The sequence below is a fragment of the Sabethes cyaneus genome, chromosome 2 (genome assembly GCF_943734655.1).
Source record: "Sabethes cyaneus chromosome 2, idSabCyanKW18_F2, whole genome shotgun sequence".
Lineage (NCBI taxonomy): Eukaryota > Metazoa > Arthropoda > Insecta > Diptera > Culicidae > Sabethes > Sabethes cyaneus.
The window spans coordinates 245,331,963-245,344,847 of record NC_071354.1 but is presented as its reverse complement, the minus strand read 5'-3'; the positions used below and the strand labels follow the sequence as shown (position 1 = coordinate 245,344,847).

The 12,885-nt window shown below is 39.1% G+C and overlaps 1 protein-coding gene across 1 annotated transcript; it reads left to right on the top strand.

The window, feature by feature from the left end:
- The first annotated feature begins 578 nt into the window (after window positions 1-578).
- On the top strand, window positions 579-12,298 carry LOC128736856 (juvenile hormone esterase-like). The gene is made up of 6 exons (XM_053831354.1): window positions 579-848; window positions 1,013-1,162; window positions 10,280-10,828; window positions 10,884-11,234; window positions 11,315-11,607; window positions 12,121-12,298. Exons 1-6 carry the CDS (start codon window positions 579-581, stop codon window positions 12,296-12,298), a joined length of 1,791 nt encoding a protein of 596 aa, XP_053687329.1.
- The last annotated feature ends 587 nt before the right edge of the window (window positions 12,299-12,885 follow it).

Here is a 12,885-nt window from a genome sequence, read left to right as displayed (position 1 = left end):
TAGCTGATATCGATTGCAGGTCGAATCCTACATGTACGTACACTCAGTCGGCACACGTGCTGGTCATTTACGCGACGCTGTCGGTCGGGAACAAAACACTTTTTTTCTGAGCAACACAGGTATCTCTTGATGTTTTAAGTTTTTCTCCAGCAGCGGTAAGGACACTAAATAAATTTCAAAGCCTAGCTGTGGAGTGCTGGAAATTCAATTTTAGCGAGAGACAAAGCTGTAGTAGGTATACTAAAGCGAGCCCCTTTTAAGTCGGAGAAACAGAGAGAGAGAGCGCGAGCCTGTGACGTTTTTCATTCATAAAAGCGGGCATTTGTTCGCTAAGTGCATTCATTGCCTTGCTGGTGACGCTCCAGAATACTCAGCCGGAACGTTTGAAGTTCGAGCAGACGGATTGGCGAAGCCACACTTGCCTGATCGAATCAACCTGCTGGACGGAGGATAATGAAGTGAAGTGCTACTTAAAACCAAAAATGTTCATCTAGATTAGCTTTTACTTTCAGTCAGTGTTATTTTTAGTGAAGAGATTTACAAGTTTTACTGATAGTGATTGAGTGGAAATGTGGAAAATGTGCGAAATATCGTTAGCCTTTGTGGCGCTACTTAGTTGTGATGCGTTCAGCGCTGCAAACGAGACGCTTCACAGTGCTAAACGGCCGACCGGCGGTTACGAAACCGGCCAGCAGGATCATGCGAAAGAGTGCTCAATGCCGTTGGTGGTTTGTATCGCAGACGGCTGTCTGCGTGGCATGACTATGGAAGGTTGGTTGGAAGGACCATTTGAAGCGTTTATCGGAATACCGTACGCGAAACCGCCGATCGGGAAGTTAAGATTTGCGGTAAGTTTTCGTAGACACGCATTTGATCGACAGCGAATTGTGGCGCGTGCGGCCTCAATTGAGGCTACACCTTTCCCACGAGTAAATATTGAATGCATTGCCCCAATTGTGCTGCAAGTGTGCACCGACAATTGATAACAAGGTTCGTTTTACTTGTGTTACAGAATCCCGTACCGAACGATCGTTGGAAAGCCGGAACGATATACAATGCAACGGAGGAAAAACCGATGTGCACCCAGAAAAACGATCTTTTTCCGAATGCGCCAGTTCAGGGAAGCGAAGATTGTTTGTACCTAAATGTTTATCGACCAAAGGTATGTTATGTTCGCTTGTTTGCTTAGTCACCTATTTTAAGCTTTGCGGCTGTCGTAAACGAGTAGTCCAAAATTCGTTCTTTTATTTTATATTTTTACAATTTGATAACGACTGTCAAGGCTGTCTAGTTGGTCGCAAGTGTAAACGGTTTGTTTTTGCTCTCATATCAACCCATTTAAGTTGTCTGCCACGCGCCAATAATAAAGCCTCTCCACGGGTGGCTATCTACATCGAATTTCGCGCCGATAAGTATAAGCTTGCCAGGGGGTGATTAATTGCCGGTCCCCTCGGTGCCGCCACCTCACGCTCCAGTCCAGTCAGTCAGTAATGCTGTAAATTAACCGGTGCTTTTGGACGGACCTTGGCCGGTGAATTCTACTGGGTCTTGTTGAAACGGTTAATCTCTGCCTGATACGCGGCAGGTACACGTGCTGTTGCTGCTGGCCTGGCACTTACAATTACGCGTACAGGTAATTTACGTCATTAAGCTAGCGGCGGTATTTAGGCGACAGATAATGAGCGCGGGAAAACATTAGCATTTTCCCATGGTGGGTTATTTTCCATGCGTAGTAAGTCACAGGATCGCGTGTGTGTATATGAATCTAGGGAATGAAAGTTGCTAAACAGACAACATTTCATTATCTCATGATTACACTAAACGGGGGTCATAAAATTAGGTGAATATGTTGACCCAAGATTTATTTGTTTGTTGATTTATTTATTTCGGTAATCTAATATGACAAATGTTGGTGCTTTTCCGATGTTGATTTTGTAACGTATCTTCAAGTTTTTTTCACTTTTATTAACTTAATTTTGATCAAATTTGACCGTCAAAATCACAGAGCTTTTTAAATCAGAGGATACGGATACTAGTGTTGTTAATACAGCGAGAGCGCCGATTTAAGTGAATTCTAACTGAAATTTCTTTTTCAAATGCACTTATTGGACCCTATTCCAAATTAACGTGAATGTCATTGAATGTGCCAAAACCTCAATATTTTTTTAAGCTATTAAAAAGCAGGATGAAAATATCCTTGTAACTAGAAAAGAGCTTAAAACTTTCGATTTTAATATTTTTGCTTCAGTTGTAAAGCTTTAAACGCTCTATCACACGGAGCGACAAGTAACAAGGAACATGCTCGTAACTACGTCTGCAAAGCGCTTTACAGCTGTATTAAACAAGGCGCCTCCATCGATTTCCACGAAAAGCGGACGCGCGATTATTTTTCAACTTGTTCTAAGTAAACGGTAAAAAGTTTGAAAATTGTTTCCCTTAATCTTTCAACTTTTGTTTAAATGAGTAAACGACAAGGTTTACACCTTGTTTTTACAACGACATTTATGGCATTCAATACGGAACCCAATATCTCCCTTCCCTTTCCTTTTCTCGCTTACCAACATCCTTCCATAGCCTCAGAAAACCATCACAAAAAATAAAAAATTGGATCAACTAACTCGCTAGTAGTAGGAATATCTTGCAACTCAAAACACTAAATGTTACATCCTATAGGTTGTATTACTGTGAGGGTCATACATTTATTTAAATACTGAGATTTGTTTGCTATTAAAATTCTCTACTATATTTTTACGTCAATTTTTCAAAGATTTTTAGTCCATTCCACTTTTCCATGCATTCGCAAAAGTTTATTGGTCGCACGTATCAAAGACTAACTAACCGCCCGAGTTGTTTTGTAGAACAAAATATGATGATTTAGTCTATAATATTCACTTCAATTTATAAAAAATTTCCAAATAATTTCGATGGCAATCACAAATCTATGCTAGTTGTTTGCTGACATGTAATAAGCATAGACATGCAGTGACGACAACCTAAATAATTGAGATTTTTCACGGGGAAAGGACATGTGGATTATTTTGAGTGTAGTATTTTGTTTTAGCTCACAAACAAAAATTCATCAAAGCAATGTGTTTTATTTAATATCAATCGGTTTTCCTGTCACAGGAAGCAACTAAAATGATTTTGCTAGAAATTGAGATTAACTGACTGAATATAGGTACTAATTTTGTTAAAACAACCAGTTTCCAAAAATTACAAAATTTCAATGGCGCGTTGATTTTATTCACCTATCAAATCAATATGCACGATCGAAGTTAATGCGCATATACTGTAAACGAACTAAGTTTGCCAAAAAATTTTTAATTATTCTATGGGATATTTTATTATGGTCGCTATAAACAAAATTGATCAGAATGATCTGACAGTAAAACTTCAACTTTTCTGCTCACGGGTGTATTTTCAAGTTGGCATGGCCAACTGATTTAGCTTTTACCAGAGCGAAAAGCGAACAGCTTTTTATTAAATTTTGGCGGTAGCTGACAAGCAGCGAAGGCTTAATCGGTTTTATTGTTGCTTTCAGCAGAGCGTGATACGACTACTTGAGCTTATAACTTGATTCTTAAAGAACTTATGAAAGCATTCTGAGGAGTGGGCCACTTGGTCATCAGAAGGCAGTTTTATAGCGGTCATCAATAGGGATAGCACGTTCACTTTGACTCAATTCACATTCATTTGACAGTACCGTCTCAGCCAAGCAAAATATGACATATGAGTTTTATATAAGACATTTGTAGAATTAGTCATTATCTACAAGTTTGCTGAATAAAGTTTTGTTGTATCTTTTATAGTTACGGTGCTACAATGCGAGTAGCTCATCAGTAGCGAAGTGAACGTTCACTTGGCTACTAATGAGCTACTAGCCTTGTAGCACCGTAAATTTTGTTTATTTTGTTTATTTGACAATATTTCATCTGATAATGATGCCTTAATGAATAAAATTTAGCTAATTACAAAGACCTAATTCTATACAAAAAAAGTTCACTTGGTTCGTCAAACTCGTAATACAACAGTTGTGAATGCGCGAATGCATGCTGAGAACGGTTCATTATACCCAAACACCGTTCGAAAAATTGACTGGAGTTACGTCGTATTTCGAAGAGTTCTACCTGGGATACGAAAATTCAACATTGAGAGAATTTCGGAGGCATCAATTTCACCATGGCAAGTTGTTGGAATCACACCAAGGCAAACTTCTCAGCGTTAATCGAACGTTATACATAATATAAAAGATACAGCCCAAGTTTATTCAGAAAAGTTGTAGATAATAACTAGTTCTTCAATCGTCCCATACATAACTTTTTTAAATTCTGCTTGACTAATACGGTACTGTCAAATGAATGTGAATTAAGTCAAAGTGATTATGCCATCCCTGGTCATCAGAAAGCTCTGGTGGAGCTCATAGTTTTATTAGCGATTTTATAAAATTGGTCATGAAAACCACTATAGGAACGTAATAAAACATAGAATTGTTACTTGGGTTATTAGCTGATTCTTAAGGGGGTTATTAAAACCTACTGAAGAGTGGGTCCCTTGCTGGGAAGGCGGTTTTATAGCGGTCATCAAGAAGTTCTGATGGAGCTTATGGTTTTATTACCGGTTTTATGAAATTGGTCATGAACTAGAGGAACGTAATAAAATTTAAATTGCTACTTTTGGGATGGTATTAACCACAAGTCAAGTTGCAACAGACCTGAAAATAGGTAAAACACATTAGCTAACCAACAATAGATAATTATAAGCCACCAAAAAATATATAAGAATTGATCCTATAAAAATTGTGTGTAGAATTTGAAGTTAGAGTAGAAAGTCCGCCCGTTTAAGTAATCAGTAGTTTTTTTAATCTTACTCGAGATCTGAATTTAATCTTATATATAAAAATGGATTTCTGTCTGTCTGTCTGTCGGGATGTTCCTCATAGAATCGAAAACTACTGAACCAATCGGCGTGAAAATTTGCATGTACGGGTTTTTGGGGCCGGGGAAGGTTCTTATGACGGTTAGAGATCCCTCCCCCAACTAAGAGGGGGGCTCCCATACAAATGAAACAAAAAATTTCTGCATAATTCGCGAACTAATCAAGCAAGTGGAACAAAATTTAGCATGTGAGTGTTTTTGGTGACAAGAATTTTTTCTATGGTAAATTGAGACCCCTCCCCTCTTTATGAATTATGACCCCTCTCCCCCTTAAGAGGGGGGGCTTCCATTCAAATGAAATATAAATTTCTTCTCAACTCGAAATTTTAGACTCTCATAAAACATTAGTCAATAACAAGATCACCAGAAACTAACAGTAGTAAGTAGCGAGTATTGCCGGTGACCTGCCGTCGGAAGCGCCGGCCACTGCGGGGAGAGGGCAGCCCCCCGTAGAGATCACCTCTATCTAGATTTATTTCTAGATCTACTGACCTCTATTACTTTCCTTCAGTTGGGTCACCCCTGCGAAATGGTACTTTCTACGAAAAGATTTTCCGTGAAATGGTACCTCCCGCGTAAAGTTTGTCGCGAAATGGTATTCTGCGAAACTCTAAATTTCGCGTTATGGTCAACCGAGAATTGGTGTTCCACAAAATGAAATGGTTCGATGAAATGGTTTGTAATGATGGTGAATATTTAAATGCTATCCGCTTCATTTCATCAGGCTAAGCAATGGGAAGAGTTGTTTTCTATTTTACTGTGAGGAAAATTTGTATACTCGAGATTGTGATAAAGGTCATCCGAGATTCAGGATTGATGTACAACACAGTTTAATTTGTGGCAATACGAAGTTTGTCGGGTCAGCTAGTTTATAATATTTTACTTATCTTGAGTCATCACATTTTTTCCTGAATTAGCACCGGATGCATAAAACAAAGCTAAGCAATATCTTATTCAATTCTTGTCAAGTTTTCTATTTGACTTACTATCCAATGCCACTTTCCCATAGGTTTCGTTCGAAACTAAAAACATTTTTGCACAAAAATAGAGAGAAAATTCTGCGCAATAAGTTTTCACGTCTATTTGCCCTTGCCGCTTGAAAAAAAAAGAAACTTTTAATTTTATTTTTTGTTTTTCGAGACCCTCTACTGCGTAAAAGCTTTACAGTCACAGTGAACAGCTTTACAGTAAATGAGGCGTCTCCATCGATCCCAAGCGAAAAGCGAACGCGTGGTTATTTTTAACTTACAATGTTGGACTCGTAATAATACAAAATTCAAAAGTACTAAATCGTAAATTTTCGTTTTTGAATAGTTGTCTGATTACCTTTAAAAAATTTCGAAAGACTCCTAACACGACCATATGTTTGGCGTAGAACTATGTTTGGCTGGTGTTAGTGATAATCACTTATACATTATAGAAAAACTTTTTTACGACATATACTTTCTATAAACTTTCTTAAACAGTCAAAACTATTATCTTTTGTTTATTGCCATAAAACCACGAGCTTTTAAAACACATGCATTTTATCGTATTTTTGCTAGTCGAGCTATTTTGTGATGCCGAAAATCGACTGAAAAAATAAGAATGAGACATAAAAATTCATAACTTCCAGAGTTTTCATTTCTCCATTTCCAAATTTTGCAGGCTTCTTCGAGAAAGATAAACAAATATTTTAAAATAAAAAAAATCGAGAAAAAAAAAGTTCCAACTATGAAAAAATTTCAATTGTTTATAAAAATGCACTATTTAACTATTGAAAAACAATCGAGAGGAAGTATGGTATACCAATTTTGAAAGCTTGTGGAATAGTGAACACATCTGGTAGAAAGTCATTTTTTGATATTACAAACTATGTTTACAATCAGCATTTAAAAAACAGTAATTTTTTCGGATTACAATACTTTAAAAAATCATATCTTGCGAATTCCAACAGTAACATCGAAATAGAAAAATACGTGACCCAAGATGTTCATATCATTTTGGTCAAGCCGATACCCAGTTTAACCCGCTACTAAGTCGACGCAGTCCCGACGAGGCCATTCCCGCTGTAATCAGCAAGCAAAGCAAAGTCCAACCTTCAACTTAGTATGAGACTTATAACGGCATCCCCACCCAGGGAAGTCAAGAAAATTTCCAACCCGAAAAAACCCTTGACTGGTTAGGAAAATATACATCTAATAACAAGCAGAAGCATCCAAATCTTCCTGAACACTCACGAATTTGTCAATTACTAGTAGTAAGGTCAGATATTTCTAATAGAAAGGACAGTCAAATTTAAAATCAGTCCTCTATATCTGTTTAACGCGCGCGGTTCTCAAACCTTTGAAGACTACTATCTTTTTTTTTAACTACATCAACAATTACAAAATCCATCATCACCATGGTGACGAACATAATAGTTTTAATGTGCTTTATTAATCTCTAACAAATACTTGATTAACAAATGTCCAAATTAAATAATCAGTAGCGAGAACTTCGTCAAATATTATTTACATTAAAAAAAAAATATACTAAAAAAAACCTCAAAACACAGCCTTTACGTGTGAAATGCATTGTCTCTTAAATTTTGATAGCGTCGTTGTACGTCTGATGTGCCTAGGTATCGAATTATATATCTTAATTCCCTTAAAGAACAAAGAATTTTGAGAAGCACTAGTTATAAAATTAGGTGTTCTAATTTCTGCCGCATTTCTAGTATTATATCGATGGATGTCACTTTCCCTTACAATTCGATCACACAAATATCGAGGCAGCAATCCATTAACTACTTTGAATATGAACACCATCATTGTCAAGAAAACAATTCGTTGCTTCACCGACAACCATTGCAAAGCGTCCAGCATCAACGTTGAGGAAGTGAATCTATTACATCGCAAAATAAAACGCATGATTTTATTTTGTAAACGCTGCAACCTCGATATTTGTGATTCTTTCGCTAAGAATAATACGGAAGTGCAAAAATCTAAGTGGGGAGAGATGATTGATTTATAGAGATGAATCTTACTAAAAGTATTCAGCTCTTTTTTCAAACGACAGAGAATCCCGTACTTCTTGGCATTTTTTTTGATGACATTGTCAATATGGCTATTGAACTTGAGTTTGTCATCAATAATTACTCCAAGATATTTAATCTCGTGTACCCGTTCAATGATTTCACCGTCAATCTCTACATCAACTTGATCATTCAAACGGTTGCGCGATATTACCATGAATTTGGTTTTACTGGTATTCAACTTCAGTTGTTTGAATTTCAACCATCTACTCAGCGAGCGCAAATCTACATTCAAGTGTGTTATGGCATAATCGAGATTTTTAGCTGCTATGAACAACACAGTATCATCAGCAAAAAGATTGATGTCACAGAAACGTAAGACTCGTCTCATGTCATTAATGTACATAATGGATAATAGAGGCCCTAGTACACTCCCTTGGGGTACACCTAGAGTGTTCCTCACGGGATCTGAGATAAAATCATTAAAAATTGTCTTTTGAGTTCTGTCACATAAGTAGCTCTGAAACCATTTATATGCATGACTCGTTATTCCGAAGCGCTTTACTGTTTGCAACAATAAGGGCCTAGAAATCGTTTCAAAAGCACGTTTCAAATCCAAAAACACCGCAACAATAGTATCTTTACGCTCGATATTCTCTTTCCATTTTGCTAACACCAAATTCAATGCAGTTTCACAAGAATGATCTTCCCGCTATCCTGATTGCTCTGGTATTAGCAAATCGTTATTATTAATATAGTTCAACAGCTGGCCTGCTACAACAAGCTCTAAATTTTTTTCTAACGTGTGCAACATATTGATAGGGCGAAACTCTTCGGCTTTAATCGTCCCAGCAATTTTTTGAATTGGAACCACTAACGATTCCTTCCAAACATGTGGCACGTGCCCAGTTTGCAATGATGTTTGTAATGTTCATTATTTCTTCAAACGTTATTGACAGTGAAAAGCAATAAAATAACCAGGCATGTGCCGGTAATAGCACCGGTGGTGTTATACTATAATTCGCACAATGTTTAACCGACCTATAATAAGATTCGTACCTACTTCTACAGGTATGCACTTTAATCAAATTTTATCAAACAAACAAAGAGTATCATTTCTCATTCATGATAATTGATTGGCTATTGATAGACCCACCAGGTTATTCCGCAACATCAGTCTCGTACAGGTTGAGAACTTGCTAATGCCACACACTAGACTCATGATTATTATCAATATTGGGGAACACCATGCAGATTACAAATGATTGATGCATAATTTAATGAGCTAGAATCGGATTCAGCACCTAATAATTGTAAGCACATTCTGTGCTAATAGATGTAAATATGCGCTCTAAGTTACGTGATCATGTTCTCATACTATTTCATGCAAACAAACAGACTGGCGGTGCAGTGAGTTCAATGTGCCAGAGTGCTTTTAAAAATCCAATTCATGCATTTGTCAAGTGTAAAAAGTTGCACGAGGAATTACCGCGCAAACATAGAAGACCATATAATCAGCATTTAATGGCCACGACCGGGTCGCCCGCCTATGGTGTGGGATCATTAACACCATAGTAGCTGATTAATGAAAACGTGCCCAGCAATTTATTGTTTACACCCTCTCTCGCGCGCGCAGAACACTTCTTACGTTACGACTACACGTTTTCTCGAGGTCAATAATCGACGATCGGTTTACTACCATGTGCTACCGCTATTAATAAGTCATAAATAAAACGGCTCATCGCAAGCAAATGCCTGCATCGGCAATGCAAAACAAACATCATCGCGCACATTCCCTGCAGAGCATTATAAATCAGATTGATTTATTCATTACTCTCTAAACTTTGAGCTGAATTTTCTCAGCTTGCAATAATGAGTTGACTTATCTCGTCGTCAGCATCATCATCATCATCAACATCATCGTGCGCTTTTCACGCCCCTTTCCCGCTCCCATTGGTGGGTTGGGTAGGCTGAAAAGCTCAGACACGCGGCAAGAAAGCTGAGCAAAACAAATCAACGATGATAGAGCACAAATTGTACAAATTATTTAACGACTGGCCGCTAGACTAAATCAAAAGTGCTGATGATTACCATGACAAATTGTCATAATATTTTTAATTATTATTTTTCATTTGTCAGGATCACGGCAAATGCAAGTTGCGATGTGCTAGCTTGTGTTTGCTTAAACGGTGGAGCAAAATATTGCACTGTACTAGCCATCGGTGAAATTGTTTTAATTAATGACGCTTAATTTGCCAGTGTTTTTTTATATTTGAAAGTCAATGTTCCTTCCACCCTAATACCAACATCGATTTGCTTTAAATTTAAATTTTTTACGCTTTATTTTCAGTCGCAAAATGACACCAAAGCGGCCCTACCGGTGATGGTGTACATCCATGGGGGAGGATTTTTCTCCGGTGGCGCAAGTACGTCGCTTTTGGGCCCGGAATACTTTATGGACACAAAGCGAACGATTCTGGTGACCCTGCAATATCGGCTGGGAGTGTTCGGGTTTTTCTCCACTGGAGACGGGGCGGCACCGGGTAACTTTGGCCTTAAGGATCAGGTTCTGGCGCTGCAGTGGGTGCGGAAAAACATTGCCAAATTCGGTGGCAATCCGGAGCAGGTGACACTCTTCGGTCAGAGCGCTGGTGGTGCTTCGGTGCAGATGCACATGATTAGTCCCATGAGCAAGGGACTTTTTGCGAAGGCTATTCCGATGAGCGGCAGTGCTGTTTCACCGTGGAATTTTCCCACCGCGAAACCGTTTGAGTTGGCCATCAAACAAACGGAAGCGATAGGTGTTCCCTGTGCGAGAAATCTTTCGTCCAAGCAAATCGTCGATTTGCTACGCAATGCAGATGCAAGTGCACTCTCAGAGAGTATTGTTAAGCTTAAGGTAAGCAGAATTGAATAACAGCTTCGAACAAATTTATGCTTATTAAACATTTTAGTTTTGGTCTATTGACCCGCTAACACTGTACCGGCCAGTGGTGGAATCTGCCAGCTGGTCCGATCAGGCTTTTCTAGTGGAGGATCCCCGCATTGCGTGGCGGAAAGGCAACTACCAGCAACTGCCGTGGATGGCCACTTTCGTGCCGAATGAAGGCGCCGTTCGTTCCATCGCCATCACGTCCAACGAACAGCTGCTCAAGGAACTGAACGCCAACGTTAGCTATCTGCTGCCCATGTTGCTGGAAAAAGAGCCTTCCGAAAAACTGGTGGAGTCAATAAAGGAGCGCTTTTTCAGCGACAGTCTTGATGGGCCATTGATTACCCAAAGAAATGCCGACCGTTTTATGGATGTAAGGCAAAGTTTTTCTTTTACTTTAAACAATTTTAATTAAAAGTTTGATTCGTAAATGACCAACCTGCTTGTTTTCAGATGTACACAGAAGCGGGCTTCGCCTATCCAATCCAATCATCCGTAAAGGAGCACGTTAAGTTTGCCAACATCAAGAAGGCTCCCGTCAGTGTTTATAAGTTTAGCTTCAAGGGTCGCTACTCCTACTCGTTTATCTACACCTTCACGCACCAGGACTACGGTGTGGTGCACTGCGATGATTTAATCTATCTCTTCCGAGCGCCGCTGCTCTTTCCGGATTTTCCCCCCGACTCCAAGGAGGCTCGAATGTCGAACAGTTTAGTTAATTTTTTCATCGATTTCGCCATCAATGGGTAAGTTGGCTGGCTGTAAAATGCCATGCTGAGCGCTAAAGTTTTAATGAGATTTTCAAAAGACGCTCGGGTACGAAATTAGCTTATCGTGTCACACTGCCTGGCGTGGCGGGTTTTCCCCCTTTGGGAAAAAGGCTAACTAGAGGCGAAGCACCGTATTATGGGCGATGAAAATGCAGTCTTTATTCGAGCCGACGCGCGCGGACGGTTTGCTTGTCTGGTTCGCGACGGGGATGGTAGATTTATTGCCTGGAACAATGGAGCGTGAAGCGATTTGAGATGATTTCCATTTTTTTTTTTGCTCGAAAGCCCGCTCTACTTTTGTTGACAACGTTGAATGATAAGTACATTCTGTCATTCGTTTTTGTTAGTTGCTAGTTTTAAAACTGGACTTGAAAAATGAATTCGGCTTAAATTTAGTTTTCATTCCACTCGTGCATGCTGCTCAGACAATATCTTCCACACATCACGGCAAACACGATAGTGTCTCATTATCTTCCCCTTCATTTTCAGAGTGGCAACTCCATTGAAACCTTACCGGAAGTGTGAGAACGGCAACGATGTACATCAATCGATGACATGCGATGTGCTGGAGTTTACCAATTCAGCGGACCCGAAGAAAGCTTTCGATGTGCGCGTTTTCAACGGGAAGGACGAAGAATTGTTCGCTTTTTGGAGTGAATTTTACTGAGAGGGAATTCGTTTCAACCGCCGAACCGGGCTCGGTTTCGGTTAGCTTGCTGGGCTGACTATAGGAAGCATTGTGATAATTGCAAAATAGTATTGTAAGATGCGTTCAGAGCACATTCGTTCCAAAGTAAAATGCTTAAATGTGGCAGAAACGTTGTTAATCCTTATTTTAAAAATAGTTTTGTTTATCTGATTTTTTTTAAATAAAATGAAATAAAATTTGTTCTAAGTACAATCGTCTCATTTATATACGAAACGTTACATCCCTGTAACGAACGTCATTCTCATACATGTTTCTTGAAGCCGTTCAAACCAGGCTTGCTGGTTTGATTTTACGTCAATATTTGACAGCAGCTGTAAGCATTACGCTGCATACTAAAGAAAATTTGCTGCGTGTGGGAAGTAGACTGCGAAAGACGTTGACGTTGGACGTTGGCCCACGCATTCCATCTTTATTGACTTCGAAGCAGCATACGATACAGTTGATCGACACCAGCAATGCACTTCACGAACATGGTTTTCCGTGTCGCGACGCGACTGATCAGAGCTGCATCGGTTTCGTTGGACATCTTGGGGACACTCGAGTAT

Bases quoted from the DNA above. Each gene is read 5' to 3' on its own strand.
- LOC128736856 (XM_053831354.1), top strand. From the start codon at position 579: ATGTGCGAAATATCGTTAGCCTTTGTGGCGCTACTTAGTTGTGATGCG. The intron at 1,163-10,279 runs GTATGTTATGTT...CTTTATTTTCAG, and splicing joins TAAATGTTTATCGACCAAAG to TCGCAAAATGACACCAAAGC. The intron at 11,608-12,120 runs GTAAGTTGGCTG...CTTCATTTTCAG, and splicing joins ATCGATTTCGCCATCAATGG to AGTGGCAACTCCATTGAAAC.